Below are 14,153 nucleotides of genomic sequence, written 5' to 3'. Positions count from 1 at the left end.
TAAGTACTGGGAATGTAATGTACAACATGATGACTGTAGTTAATACCACTGTATGGCATATCTGAAAGCTGCTAAGAGAGTAAATCCCAAAAGTTCAGATTTTAGTAAATCCTAAAAGTTCGGTATTATACAAGGTGTGGGTTTTTTTTTTTTTTTAAGATTTTATTTATTTATTTGACAGAGAGAAATCACAAGTAGGGAGAGAGGCAGGCAGAGAGAGAGGAGGAAGCAGGCTCCCTGCCGAGCAGAAAGCCCAATGCGGGGCTTGAACCCAGGACCTGGGATCATGACCTGAGCCGAAGGCAGTGGCTTAACCCACTGAGCCACCCAGGCGCTCCAAGGTGTGGGTTTTTAACTAAACTTATGGTAGTAATCGTTTTGCCATATATGTATGTCAAGTCACATGCTGTACATCTTAACTGTACATGGTGCTCTAGGTCAGTTATATCTCAATGAAACTGAAAAAAAAAAAAAAACTGGCAGAAAGAAATCTGATTCCACTAGCATTTTGTTTCATTTTTTAATTCTTAAAAATTCATCTTTTAATTCTTCAAGGACTTCCAAATCATATAGTGAAGACTCACCTTAATATATGAGTTATACTCATATATAAGTTAGTACTAAAAAAAAAGAAAAGACCAGCCATGAAAAACAGGTTGTGAAACTATTATTTTGACTATGACTGCATCAGCAGCACATTCTGTATCAAGCTGACATGCGTCCTTGACTAGCTTTGATGTTCAGATTTAAGCACAAACTTACTTGACTGATTTGATGAACCTGTCACAGAAACAATAATATGTCTCAATAAATTATATAACATGTAAGAAAAATGGACTGTAAGTTAGGAGCTAGAGATGTTAAAAAAAAAAAAAGGTTGACTGAAGCTCTTAAATTCCAACAAACACAACCTGAGCAACTCTTTCAAATAGTAGCGGCCTGTGTCTTAATTTTTCTTCTCTTTCTTCTAGTTCTCGTTGGTATTCTCTCATCCTTTCCTTTTCACTCTTTCTAAAATCAAATAAAAGGAATGGAATTTTAAAAGAAATAACAGCTTACAGATAGAACATTTAGCTTAGATGACAAATCAGAAATTAAATTACAAGCATGGCTTACAGTTTACCACAATTCCTTTCCTAGACTGGTAAATTTTTATGGAATGCAGAATAAAACCCTAGGTTGTGAGAGCACACATTTTACATCCTGGGAACAGTCTGGATACTCTGATTTTCTGAAATTTTAAAAATATAATGTATTAAATTGGCTTGAAGAAATGAATAAATGCCCTCTTAACTCAATTTTAAGTGCAGAAAATCAAGAAAATTTAGTCTAAAGATCTCCTATAGGTTGGTGGCAAAGTTAATTAAATTCAAGCAGGTCAGGGGAAAATAGAGAATAAGGGAATAGGACATGGACAGGAAAAGGAACCAAAATACATAAATTCACGTGAAATGTACTTACTATTTGCACAAGATCCTATAGTGAATAAAATACGCTTTTTCCTGTATGTAAAACATACTAACTCTACTAAGATAATAAGATTTCATGGATTAGAGAAGATAATTATACTACAGAATGATAATTATGCTTAATTATACACAAAATTGGTATTATGAAAAATCCAGTTTACTTTCTTAGGATGAGGAGTATATTTCTAAAAAATTTTTGCTCAAGTTCATCATATTTCTCCCTCTATCATGAATTACACTGATATACATTATAAGGAATATAAACATAATATATATTATAAAGGAATATAATTATTATTATAAACAATATGTATTTAAAAAGGAATAACTCATAATTAAAAGCAAATATAGATTTGGGATTTGGGTGGTACTTATAAATCAGATTAAAAATAAATCATATTACTTACCCAGCTTTGGGGGGAGATATTTTCCTACTTAAACATGAACATTTTTACATAAAAATGTTCCTCTGGAACACTGGTTTTCAAACTTTGTACAGCAGAATTCCAGTGCTCTGTGAAGGGGTTCTGCAAATATTTTTATTTATTTATATTTGTTTATATTAGAACCACAATGAAATTCAACACACATGCTGAACACATACACATGTTAACTGACACATCACATAACTGATGTTAATTGACATCAATGTGTTCATTTGTGATATCAGATTTCATGCAGACCTTAGAACAAAGCTCTCTTACAGATCAATTTATTGAAGAATATTCTGAGATTACACGGCAAACTATTAAAAAAGAGCTTTATCTGACATCGGGCTCCCTGCTCAGTGGGAAGTCTGCTTCTCCCTCTCTCACTCCCCCTGCTTGTCTGTCAAATAAATAAATAAAATCTTAAAAAAAAAAGAAAAAACTAAAAAGAAAAAGATTTTTTCTCAATATTGTACTGGGCTATCAAAAATAGTATAAAGAAGGGGCCCCTGGGGGCGCCTGGGTGGCTCAGTGGGTTAAGCCGCTGCCTTCGGCTCAGGTCATGATCTCAGGGTCCTGGGATCGAGCCCCGCATCGGGCTCTCTGCTCAGCGGGGAGCCTGCTTCCTCCTCTCTCTCTGCCTGCCTCTCTGCCTGCTTGTGATCTCTCTCTGTCAAATAAATAAATAAAATCTTAAAAAAAAAAAAAAGAAAAAAAGAAGGGGCCCCTGGCTGGCTCAATTGGTGGAGCACAGAACTCTTAGTCTCAGGTCGGGTCATATTAAGGCCCCACATTGGGCACGGAGTGTACTTTAAAAAAAAAAATAGTATAAAGTAAAAGAAAAGATTAGATACTGACATACGGTTACAACTATTAACTATGGCCATGATATAAAATGTTTCAGTTAATCAACATGGCATTATAATCCTCACCATGAGGTGAGGTGAGTGAGTGAGTGTGAATGTGTATGTGTCTGTGCATTGAGTGTAACTGATAGCAACTCAAATCCAGAAACTAAAATACTAATTAATCTGTTCATATATTGTATCCACTGATTAAGAAAGAAAGTTTGAAAACCAATGATCTGGAGGTTCAGGATTCTTTTATGATACCTGAGAGATTTGACTCTGGATTTAGACATTTGAGCTAAACTTTGATGTGAGTCATAAGCCTTAGCCCGGATTGTCAGGAGTTTCTGCAATTCTTTCATTCTTTGCTTCTGCTTAGTTAGGATCCGATTTCTCTCTTCTTCCAACATTTTCTTTTCCTCAAGTGATCTCCTGAGGGCAACAAACTAAGGCTTAATTCACTTTAAGCCAATGAGAATGTGATTTAGCAAAGATTTAACATGGGAAAATTTAAACACTGAAAAAAGGCTCTGACTTGTGCAACTGGAAAGCAACAGGCTGACTATCTTTTCTATCCCTGGAGATTCGTAAAATGGAAAAGATACTCATTTCTTAGAAGGACACTCTCTGGCAAAATGCTCTGCCTTATATAGTAAAATATATTACCAAATCTATTTCTTCCTATTTTCCAAATGGCCAACACAAAAATCAATAGAGCTACAAACACTATTTTAGCAGCCGTGAGTCGGTTGGCACTACATTCCAGTCATTTACCTCGTGGCTTGCTCTCTTCCTCTGGAAGACACTGTGGGCACTGGAGGGTTGCAGTTACAAGGCACAGGCTTTGCACTTGCACTTCTTACTGTCAGTCTGTGCCTTGGAGAGAGATTAGGCCATGTTTCTTTTAAATGTTCTTCATCTGCTGCAATGTCTGCCAGAGTTTTCTCTCTTTTAGTGGATGCGCTAGAGGCCGCATGAAGACCAGACGGTTTACGGCCAACGGTTAGGAGTTTTGAACACTTCTGTTCTGAGAGATGTTTCTGGTATCTCTCAGGAAGGTCTTCAAAATCGGCAGTCTGGCATCTCAACTCGTGTTTACACTTCAACTTTTCAACCTGTTCAGGACACTTGAGCTTTCTCGGAGCACAGCTTCTGCGACCTGACCTACAAGGCAGAGGAGATGAATACTGCGAAAGCTCTTGGGCCCTCAGCTGCGTCACAATCTCTCTATAGAGCTCTCTTTCTTTTAATTTTTCATTGGAGGTTGAGCCATAAGTAGATCGAGGTATAGGTCTGGCCTTAAATTGATTTGTTTTCTTTTTAGACTTGCATAAGTCTCTCAGCTGCTTTTCCCGGATTGCTTGCTTCTGTTCCTCCCTTGCAATAAACTTAAATGGTTTTTGTGAGGCCAAAAGAGCTTCTTTGTTTTTTTCCTTCAAACGCCTCCTGCGTTCTTCATTTTGCTTGACTATGTCATGATAAAGGGGGAGAAAGACGAATGCAGGAACTGGATTGGCTCGGAATTTTTTCTTACACTCTGATTCTTCTTCTTGTTCTCTGAGCACTTGGTGTGCCATTTCAATATCTGATTTAGATTTCATGTTCTCTTCTTTTTTCCTCTGTTCCCTAATCATCATTTGAAAAGGCTCAGGTACTGTAATCCTTGGCACCCATTCTCTTGGTTTCTTCTTTGTTTTTTCAACTGCAGGGAAATCAGCATCTTTATACCGAATATAATCTTCAACAGAAAAATTTGTCCACATGTTGTTAATGAGTTCTTTAGCATAGCTCATCACCCTCTTTTTCTCAGGATACTCTTTTTCTGAGTTTGGCAACTCATCTTCAGAGGAAGACATAGTCAAGGAGGAAGGCTGCCCTAAATCAGGCTCTGAAAATGATGTCATTAATGAGATAGTGTGATAGGAGTTCTTTTCTGAATCAGACCTGTATGAAAAGAATACTAAAGTTATACTCTCAGTTGCATGTGACCAGATATAAAAATTAAGAACTAAAAGATCAAGGTATACTCAGAAGATAGGTGCTGGATAGACAGGCCTTGTAATTATCACTTTTATTTAGAATAGAGCTAAGAGATGCCTATAAATTATCTAATTCAATTCTCTCATTTTCAGGGGAACCTGAGGCAGCAGAGGCTCCTTGTGGCTAACCTCTATTAAATTCTCCACATGTTTTCCAGAGTCACCATCTTAAAACATACATCAGGTCACTCCCCTTCTTAAAACTTTTCTATGATGTGCCATTGTAACAAAGTCTAGATTATAAAGTCCTTCAAGACTAGCCTCTCTCTGGGGCACCTTGGTGGCTCAGTTGCTTAAATGTCTATCTTTGGCTCAGGTCAGGATCCCAGGGTCCTGAGATCAAGCCCTGTGTCGGGCTCCCTCCTCAGTGGGAAGTCTTCTTCTCCTTCTCCCTCTGCTACTCCCCCACTTATGGACTCCCTCTCTTAATTAAATACATAAAATCTTAAAAAAAAAATGGGGTGCCTGGGTGGCTCAGATGGTTAAGCATCTGCCTTCAGCTCAGGTCAGGATCCAGAGTCCTGAGATCAAGCCCTGCATCAGGTTCTCTGCTTGGTGGGGAGTCTGCTTCTCCCTCTCCCTCTGCTCCTCCCCCACTCATGCTTTTTCTCTCTCTCTCATTTTCTCTCTCTCTCTTAGATAAATAAAGTCTTTAAAAAAGAAAAGACTAGTCCCCTTTTACCTTTCCTGTTTCACCTCTTGCCTCTCTCTACCTTCAGTTACCAATCTTGAGTCATATCCAACCATATGAAGTTCCTCGTACACCCCATGAAGTCTCATACTGCCATGCCACCGCACACATGGTTTCTGTGGCCTAGAAGCCCACTTCTTACTTCCTGCATCTGCTACAGCTACTCCTCCTTTAATACAGAACTTGGATATGACAGTTCCATAGAAAATTCCTGCTTGTATCCCTCTACCAACACCATGACATGATCAGTTGCTTCTTCTTCTGTCTCCATAACACTGTCACATCAGGTTGTATCACAATTTTTGGTTCTCAGTTAGTTTTTGAGCTCCTTTTTTTAGTACACATGCTGCCGAAGCGAGCACAGTTTTTGAGCTCCTTAAGGGCAACTTGATTTTTGACTCCTCAGTGTCCAGGCAACTTCTGGCACACAGGAGATACATAATTAGCATTGACCAACTGGATGAGTTAAGAGACCTGCCTCAAGTTTTGAAAACAAGAGAGTTCATAGGAGAAATGGGTCCAGAAATTACAGACTATTTTGAAAACCTGAATCAGATTTATGTCTTACTCCTGAACTGTTTGTGTGTGGGAGTGTGCATGTGTGTGTGTGTGTGTGTAATTTATTTTTTTACTTAATTATTTTTTCAAGTAACAGAAGCAGAAAAGTTTATCAAAATGAAAAGTACAGGGCGCCTGGGTGGCTCAATGAGTTAACTCTCTGCCTTTGGCTTAGGTCATGATCTCAGGGTCCTGGGATTGAGGCCCGCATGGGGCTCTCTGCTCAGCAGGGAGCCTGCTTCCCCCTCTCCCTCTGTCCCTCTACCTGCCTCTCTGTCTACTTGTGATCTTTCTCTCTCTGTCAAATAAATAAGTAAAATCTTAAAAAAAAAAAAGAAAGAAAAAATGAAAAGTACACTCTTGAGATATAAGAGTGGGAGCACTCAAGAGAGAGAGCTGTTTCTATACTTTATATGTTTAATGACTTGTGTTTTTTGTGTTGTTTTCTTATAAGCAGGCTCCATGCTAGGCATGGAGCCCAAAGGCATGGAGTTCCAACATGCGGCTTGAACTCACAACCCTGAGATCAAGACCTGAGCTGAAATCAGGGTAGGATGCTTAACCTACTGAGCCACCCAATTGCTGCTAAGCTCATGTTAATCCACATAATATAAAGGACTTTTAAAATTAAATTTTAATATTTATCATTTAAAAATGGCCCAGACTAGGGGCACCTGGCTGGCTCAGTTGGTAGAGTATGCCACTCTTGATGTCGGGTTATAAGTTTAAGTCCCACATTAGGTGTAGAGAATACTTAAAAATCTTTTAAAAAATAACAATAAATAAAAATTAAAATGGCCAAGACTAAATATTTTGATACATATCTATAGTTCTTTGAGTGGCAGGTCAGCAAAAAAAGACTAAATGACTCTCAAAACAAGAAGCCATTGGTGGATAAGCCATTACACGTTTTGAATACAGTCCAACCTCTGTATATCATTAAAAGCACAAAGGGAGAGTTGAGAGAAAATATACATACATTTTACACATACATTTTACAGCCCACAAATAATGTTATATACAAACTTACGTGGAAGAGACACTAGAAGCTTCTTCCCTGATGATCACTGGCTGAACTTCTTTTAAATTTAATTTATTCTGGTACATCTTCTCTAACTTTGCCATAGTTTCCAAGTGGGCAGCTTTCAGCTCTTCTAGCTTCCTAAAATACTCTTCATTCGAGTGGTATATATCAGAAAAGTCCACAAAGTCCTCCTTGCTTATATGTGTTTGTTTGTCCACCTCAGAAATGTTGGTGTTAAAATCAGCCTGGTAGGAAATAAAAAACCTGTTATATGGTGTTTAGAACTGAAAGATGAATTAAATTGACACCAATTCCCAATGTTGCTTCTTAAAGCATACACTTAATTAGGTCATACGTTACTTGTAGGCTACATACACATAATGGATTATAAGTTACTTGTGGACTATCCCCTAATGATATTTTATTAAGAATGAGAGATGGGGGGCGCCTGGGTGGCTCAGTGGGTTAAGCCGCTGCCTTCGGCTCAGGTCATGATCTCAGGGTCCTGGGATCGAGCCCCGCATCGGGCTCTCTGCTCAGCGGGGAGCCTGCTTCCTCCTCTCTCTCTGCCTGCCTCTCTGCCTGCTTGTGATCTCTCTCTGTCAAATAAATAAATAAAATCTTTAAAAAAAAAAAAAAAAGAATGAGAGATGGGACACCTGGGTAGCTCAGTCAGTTGAGTGTCTGACTCTTGATTTTCAGTTCCAGTCATGATCTTGGGGTTGTGGGATCGGCCCTGAGTCAGGCTCCCTGCTCAGCAGGGAGTCTGCTAGAGACTCTCTCTCCCTCTGCCCCTCCCCCCTTTCTCTATAATAAATGAATAAATATTTTTAAAAAATGAGAGAGAGAGAGAGAGAGAGACAGGCAGACAGACACCAAACTGCCAGAAAATAAATGCTATTTAATTCATTTTATAAAGGATGGTTAAATTCCCAGTTCATACACCATAACAGGATAGACCCAAACCACCCTTTATAAAGAACCTCCTTCTGAGTTGTAAGTTTTAACTGAGGTGAAGAAAAACAGTTCTTCCTGCTGCAAACTGGCCAAACACAGCCCAATACCCACTCCTAGCTGGGGTCCTGAAGTGTGGGCACCAAAGGTGTGCCACTGGAGAAAAGACATGGAAAGAGAGAAGTCAGGGAAATGAGAGAATGGGGATAGGGGAATATGGGGAACAAATTTCTCACTGGGTCACCAAGGGGCCAGGGAGAAGGCCTCCTTGATGCCTCAGGAGGGAATAGGAGGGTGTGGGAGAGGGTAGGAGGGACCATCAGAAAAGCCACTTCTATTTTTTTTTTAAAGATTTTTTTTTATTTATTTGACAGACAGATCACAAGTAGGCAGAGAGGCAGGCAGAGAGAGACAGGAGGAGGCAGGCTCCCTGCTGAGCAGAGAGCCCAATGCGGGACTCGATCCCAGGACCCTGAGATCATGACCTGAGCCGAAGGCAGAGGCTTTAACCACTGAGCCACCCAGGCGCCCCAGAAAAGCCACTTCTGTGGCAACAAGAGCCAACAGCTCCCATGGGTGACAGAATAAATAAATAAACTTTGAGGGTGACAAGAGAACAAGAGTAGTACAGTACAGAGACTGCACACAGTACAGCTATGTTATAGACAGGCCATGCCTAAAAGGGTCTATCTTCCTCCCTCACTCCTTCCACATACCTTTCAAAGTTCTTTTTTTTTTTAATTTAAGATTTTACTTATTCATTAGAGAGAGAGTGAGAGAGAAGAGAGGGAGAGGCAGAGGCAGAAGGAGAAGCAGACTCCCTGGTAAGCTGGGAGCCCGATGTGGGGCTCAATCCCAGGACCTGCAGATCACAACCTAAGCCAAAGGCAGACACTTAACCATGTGAGCCACCCACGTGCCCTCCTTTCAAAGTTCTTTAACTGAAACAACTAAGGAGGTAAAATCTCATTTTCTCCATAAATAAAAAAAATCTTAATAGTTTCTCAGTTGAGAAACAGTTTAAATTATTTATGATGGGGTGCATAAAAGGCTGCTGATCATGGTTTTAAATTTAACCTACTGCCTGAAATAGACTCAAAATGAGAAAAGCTTATTTGCCATAGAAAATTATAAATATATAACAATCTGGTAACACTCTAGAAAATAAAATTGAGAAGCTTCTCTTAATAGGAAAACTCAGAATATCATCTGTATACAAATACTTACAGGTGTGGTGTTTTTGTTTTTTAACAGACTAAAAAGAGTATACAAGAGGAAAGTGTTATAACTTAAAGAAAGCAAATGAAGGAAAACAAGTTTTCCTCAAAAGAACTCGTATGCAGAAATTTATTACCAACAAATTTGTGACTCAGAGAATTGCTTTATATATGTCCTACAACTCAAATAAAAAATTTTTCTGATTCTTCTGTTGTTTCTGTATGTGTTCCTCACCATTACTTTCTTAGCTGTGGCTATAAGAACTTTGTTAACTTCCTCATCCATTAAGTATTTAGAGACATCCAGCATTCAGCTGGCTCCTGAAAGATACAAATCAGATAAAAACTCTACTTTCCAGAAGCTTCCAGCTAGTTTAGCAGAGGACATGTAAATAAATCAATAGTAGACTTTGAATAAGACAGAACTCCTGACTCCTGACGACAAGCTGCTCCCAGCTAAACAGGGAGATAGATGAATGACCATGTATGTCATGATATAAGACACCATGAGAACTCAGAAAGAATGGCTAATTCTAACCAGGGAGAAAGAGGAGGCAGAATTTAGAGAGATGAGCCAGACTGGATAAGGATAAGCCAGACCCATAAGGATGGGTGAGGAGTATGCCAAATCAAGGAAGTGGTGAAAAACAAAGAAATCTGAGGCACAGTGCTAGAACATTCATCATGTTACCTCATGACAATGCAACTAGTATGTAGTGCGATCTCAAGGAAACTGAGGCTCAGAAGAGTTAGGTGACCTGTCTGCAGTCACACAGCTTATAAGAAGCAGAGCTAGTATTCAATCCCAAATCTGTTAGTCTCCAAAAGCATACCACACTCCTCTCAAGGGCAGGAGGGTTTTTTTGGCCTCAAGAAGAACAGGCATTATGTGCTCAGAGAGAGGTAGTCTGAGTGGCGGTGGGCTACAGGGTATATGGAACCCAGAAGAGGGTGGGAAACAAGGTGAAAAAGGTAAGTCAAGAGCCCTAACCAAGAGCTCAGGCCATAGCCAACAGGAACATTGAAGGATGTGAGCAGAGGAGTGATATGGTAATGCTCAGAAGGAATCTTCTTGTAGCAAGTAGGAGAGAGGGAAGAAAGGTAAGTTTGGCAGTAGTTAATGGTCTGCGTTAGACAGGTCTGAGTTAGATATCTTATGGGCAAAATGAAGGGAGCAGTGCCAGGAACAAAAGAAAGGAGGCTGCCTTGGGAGACTAAGGAGGCTGAAGTTTCAACTTGATAATGGCCTGGGCTGTGGGCAAGAGAGTAAAAAGATTTCTGTTCAGAGTGCTGTCTAGCTAGATGGTGCTGCCATGCATCAATATAGGGAATACAGCAGAAAAGTGTATAAAAGCGGAAAGGAAACTAATCTCTTAGGACACACTGAGTTTGAAGGGATAGTAGGGGCAGCTAGAGGTCCAGGAAATGGGGAGGGGAGGGGGAGAATGTATGTGGAGAGCTAGTAATAAGGCTGGGCTGGAGAGGGAGATATGGCAGGTACCAGTCCATGCAGAAGTGACAGGTACAGCTTTGGATGTGGATAAGGTTGACTAGGGAGAATGGAGTAATGAGAGACAAAAACCTGAAGATGGAAACGCTTGCAAACACCAACATGTAAATAAGCAGGGAGAGGAGGACTGATATGAAGGAAAAAGTGGTCATGAGAGATACAAAGACCAAGTGATAAGGATATTCAAACAAAAAGAGCTTTAGTTTGAGTTTGGAAGATAAAGGAAGGCTTCCTGGAGGAGGTGATATTTGAGATGAGTCAAAAAATGGAAGAATCTGGGGGTTCAGAGAGAACGAAGGGGGCAAAAGGAAAAGGGTACTCCAGATAAACTTCCAGATGAAGCTGAATGACATTAGTAAAAGCAGCAGGGGTGGACAATATGGTGGGGAGGAAGGTGCACAAAGTTGCAGGATAAGAGGAGAGTAAAATGCATAAAGCAATTTGGGGGAGGAAGCAGGAAGTGGTTCCCATTTCTCATCTAACTTCTGGCTCCCAACCACTCACTGGTTAACTGGTTTTACCTTCCTTATAACCTCATAACCCTTCAATAAGAAACACCCATATGGAAGCTAAGTAACTTTTCAGTTTGGAGCGCTGTCATGGCTTGGGAGAAAGATTACTGGCATGGTGTTAGAATTTTCATTTAAGCCTAAGTTCTGCACTTCTTAGCCATGTGACATGGGCACTTACCTTGTGAACATTAATTTTATGACACATAAAGTAGGTGTGCCAGGTGTTAAACTACTGTCTCTTGGCTTCAATGCCACCCTTCTAGCCCCTGTTATGTGATGCTGGGGATGGGATTCTGCAGTGTTTCTGCTTTGCCAGCTGTTCCCTGCTGGACTCTGCTAAAAGTAACACTAGAGGGAAACTGCATGGATGGAGAGGAAGGGACTTTTATACCTTCCTGTTAGCTCTCTGTCTGCTTGAGCCTCCCCAGCAACAGTTCTTCCCTTGGGCAGCAGCAGTAGTTCATTTTAGTAGCAGTAGTTGATTTCAGTTTGCAGTTTTCCCAATGCTCACAGAATCAGGAAAATCACCTCAGGACTTGCACTTGCTGTTCCCTTTCCCTGGGATGCTCTTCCTCCAGATATTTGCATGGCCCACTTGTTCAGTCCTTCAGATCTTAGTGAAATGTCATCTCAACAAGGTCTTCACTAACTACCCTATTTGAAATTACAACCTCTTCCCCACTCATTGTCAGCCTCCCTTTTCTGCTTAATTTTTTTCATAAATACTCACCACCAACTGACATTCTACATGACTTTGTGTATTGTGTGTCTGTCCCTACCAAAAAGGAAGCATCACAAAGACAAGGATTTGTCTGCTTTGTTTATGGCTGTGTTCCCAGTGCCTAGAAAGTTCTTGGCCAGTGGCAGATACTCAGGAAATATTTGTTGGATGAATGAATGTAAGCTAAAAATTATTAAGTTTCCACATGCAGAAGAAGAAAAGTATTCCCTCCCAGAGGACTGAATCTTTTGAAGAAATACTGGCTGCCCTAAATAGCTATATTCTACTCAATATTAAGGAAAGTGCTTATTTACCAAAAACTACAATAAAAACCAAGAGGATATTCCAAAGAACTGTTTTTGGCAAAAGCATCCGTGCACTCTTCATTCATTCTTCTACAACATCCCTTACAAGGAGGCCTTATAACAGTCATTTTCACAAAAAGGATAAAATGTATTTGGGCCCGAAAAACTGTTTGAAAAATTATAGAAGGATACATAGCTTCTGATGAGAGGCACAGGTCTCACGAACTTTACTTAGGTGCTGACTTTTGCACAGTATCCATTCCATTTCAGCTTAATACTTCTAATTTTTCAGATAAACCGACCTCACAGTGTTTTATCTTAAACAGGTGAATGGTTAATAAGCAACTTCCAATTCTAATTTCTTTTTTTTTTTTTAAGATTTTATTTATCTATTTGACAGGCAGAGATCACAAGTAGGCAGAGAGGCAGGCAGAGAGAGAGGAGGAAGCAGGCTCCCCACCAAGGAGAGAGCCCGATGCGGGGTTCGATCCCAGAATCCTGGGATTATAACCTGAGCCAAAGGCAGAGGCTTTAACCCACTGAGCCACCCAGGCGCCCCTCCAATTCTAATTTCATCTTTTATTATCTCCACACAGAAAAAAATATTCAGTAAATCCAAATAACATAGGCTGAGGACATTATTTTCCAAAAACCTAAAATAGTACCCTTTCCCTTTAATTAATTCTTCAGCTATCTATGGAATGTTGTGCATGTACCCACCGGATTAGAGGATAATCTTCCCTAATTGGCTTGACCCATTTAGATAATGACTCCTTCTAGCACATGTTGCTTCATCAGTAACAAGCACTCATAATTATTTGTGTTCTAGCCTATGTAGTATCATCCACAGTTCTGGAATTTTTATTTAAAAACTTCTTTGTGGGGCGCTGGGGTAACTCAGTTGGTTAAGTGTCTGCCTTTAGCTCAGGTCATGATCCCGCGGTCCTTGGATTGAGACCCACTTCCACCTCTTTGCTCAACAGGGAGCCTGCTTGTCCCTGTCCCTCTGCCTGTTGTTCCCCCTGCTTCTGTGCTTGCTCACTCTCTCTCTCTGTCAAATAAATAAATAAAATCTTAAAAACCAAAAAAACTTCTTTGCATTGAAAAGATTTCTAAGGAATAAGGTAGATTTATATATACTAACATGGATAAAACCCCAATAAATGTAAGAGAAAACACCAGCTGCAGAAAAATATGTATATATAAAATGTGACCGGGATGCCTGGGTGGCTCAGTCGGTTGAGACACTGCCTTTGGCTCAGGTCATGATCCCAGGGTCCTGGGATCAAGTCCTGCATCAGTCTCCTTGCTCGCTGGGGAGCCTGCTTCTCTCTCTCTGCCTCTGCCTGCCACTCTGCCTGCTTGTGCGCATGTGCTCTCTCTCTCTCTGACAAATAAATAAATAAAATCTTTATAAACAAACAAACAAATAAATAAATAAAATGTGACCATACATTAAAATACTATGTACACAGGAAACAGAAAAATGCCCAGAAGACTATATATTGGCAAAAGAGTGGCTACCGATGTGGGGGAGGCAGATTTTCTTTCTGGGGTGAGAAGTGGTAAAAGGGCCTGTGGCTTATTTGAAGCATTTGAAATTTTTTAAGATTTTATTTTTAAGTAATTTTAAGTAATCTCTATACCCCAAATGGGCTCAAACTCACAATCCTGATATCAAGAGTCACATGCTCTACTAACTGAGCCAGCCAGGCGCCCTTGCAATATTTGATATTTATTTATTTATTTATTTATTTAAAAGATTTTATTTATTCATTCGACAGAGAGAGATCACAAGTAGGCAGAGAAGCAGACAGAGAGAGAGAGGAGGAAGCAGGCTCCCCACCAAGGAGAGAGCCTGATGCAGGGCTCGATCC

At 40.0% G+C, this 14,153-nt stretch overlaps 1 protein-coding gene across 5 annotated transcripts in view; it reads right to left on the bottom strand.

Moving 5' to 3' along the window:
* FAM161A (FAM161 centrosomal protein A) overlaps window positions 1-14,153 on the bottom strand; it is a 35,144-nt gene that overhangs the window by 7,691 nt on the left and 13,300 nt on the right. Inside the window, exons 2-6 of one of the 5 annotated variants that reach the window (XM_047746309.1) lie at window positions 7,064-7,302; window positions 3,520-4,689; window positions 3,010-3,177; window positions 912-1,011; window positions 763-780 (exon numbers count right to left, since the gene is read on the bottom strand). In XM_047746309.1, coding sequence (XP_047602265.1) covers window positions 763-780; window positions 912-1,011; window positions 3,010-3,177; window positions 3,520-4,689; window positions 7,064-7,302 — 1,695 coding nt within the window. Of the gene's footprint in view, window positions 1-762; window positions 781-911; window positions 1,012-1,876; window positions 1,997-3,009; window positions 3,178-3,519; window positions 4,690-7,063; window positions 7,303-14,153 lie in introns of those variants that run through there. The other 4 variants (XR_007130219.1, XM_047746312.1, XM_047746310.1 and 1 more) reach the window with 4 other exon arrangements.

Source organism: Lutra lutra, chromosome 9 (assembly GCF_902655055.1).
Source record: "Lutra lutra chromosome 9, mLutLut1.2, whole genome shotgun sequence".
NCBI classification, from domain to species: Eukaryota; Metazoa; Chordata; class Mammalia; order Carnivora; family Mustelidae; genus Lutra; species Lutra lutra.
The sequence above is the reverse complement of the archived record's forward strand: the minus strand, read 5'-3'. Positions and strand labels throughout refer to the sequence as shown.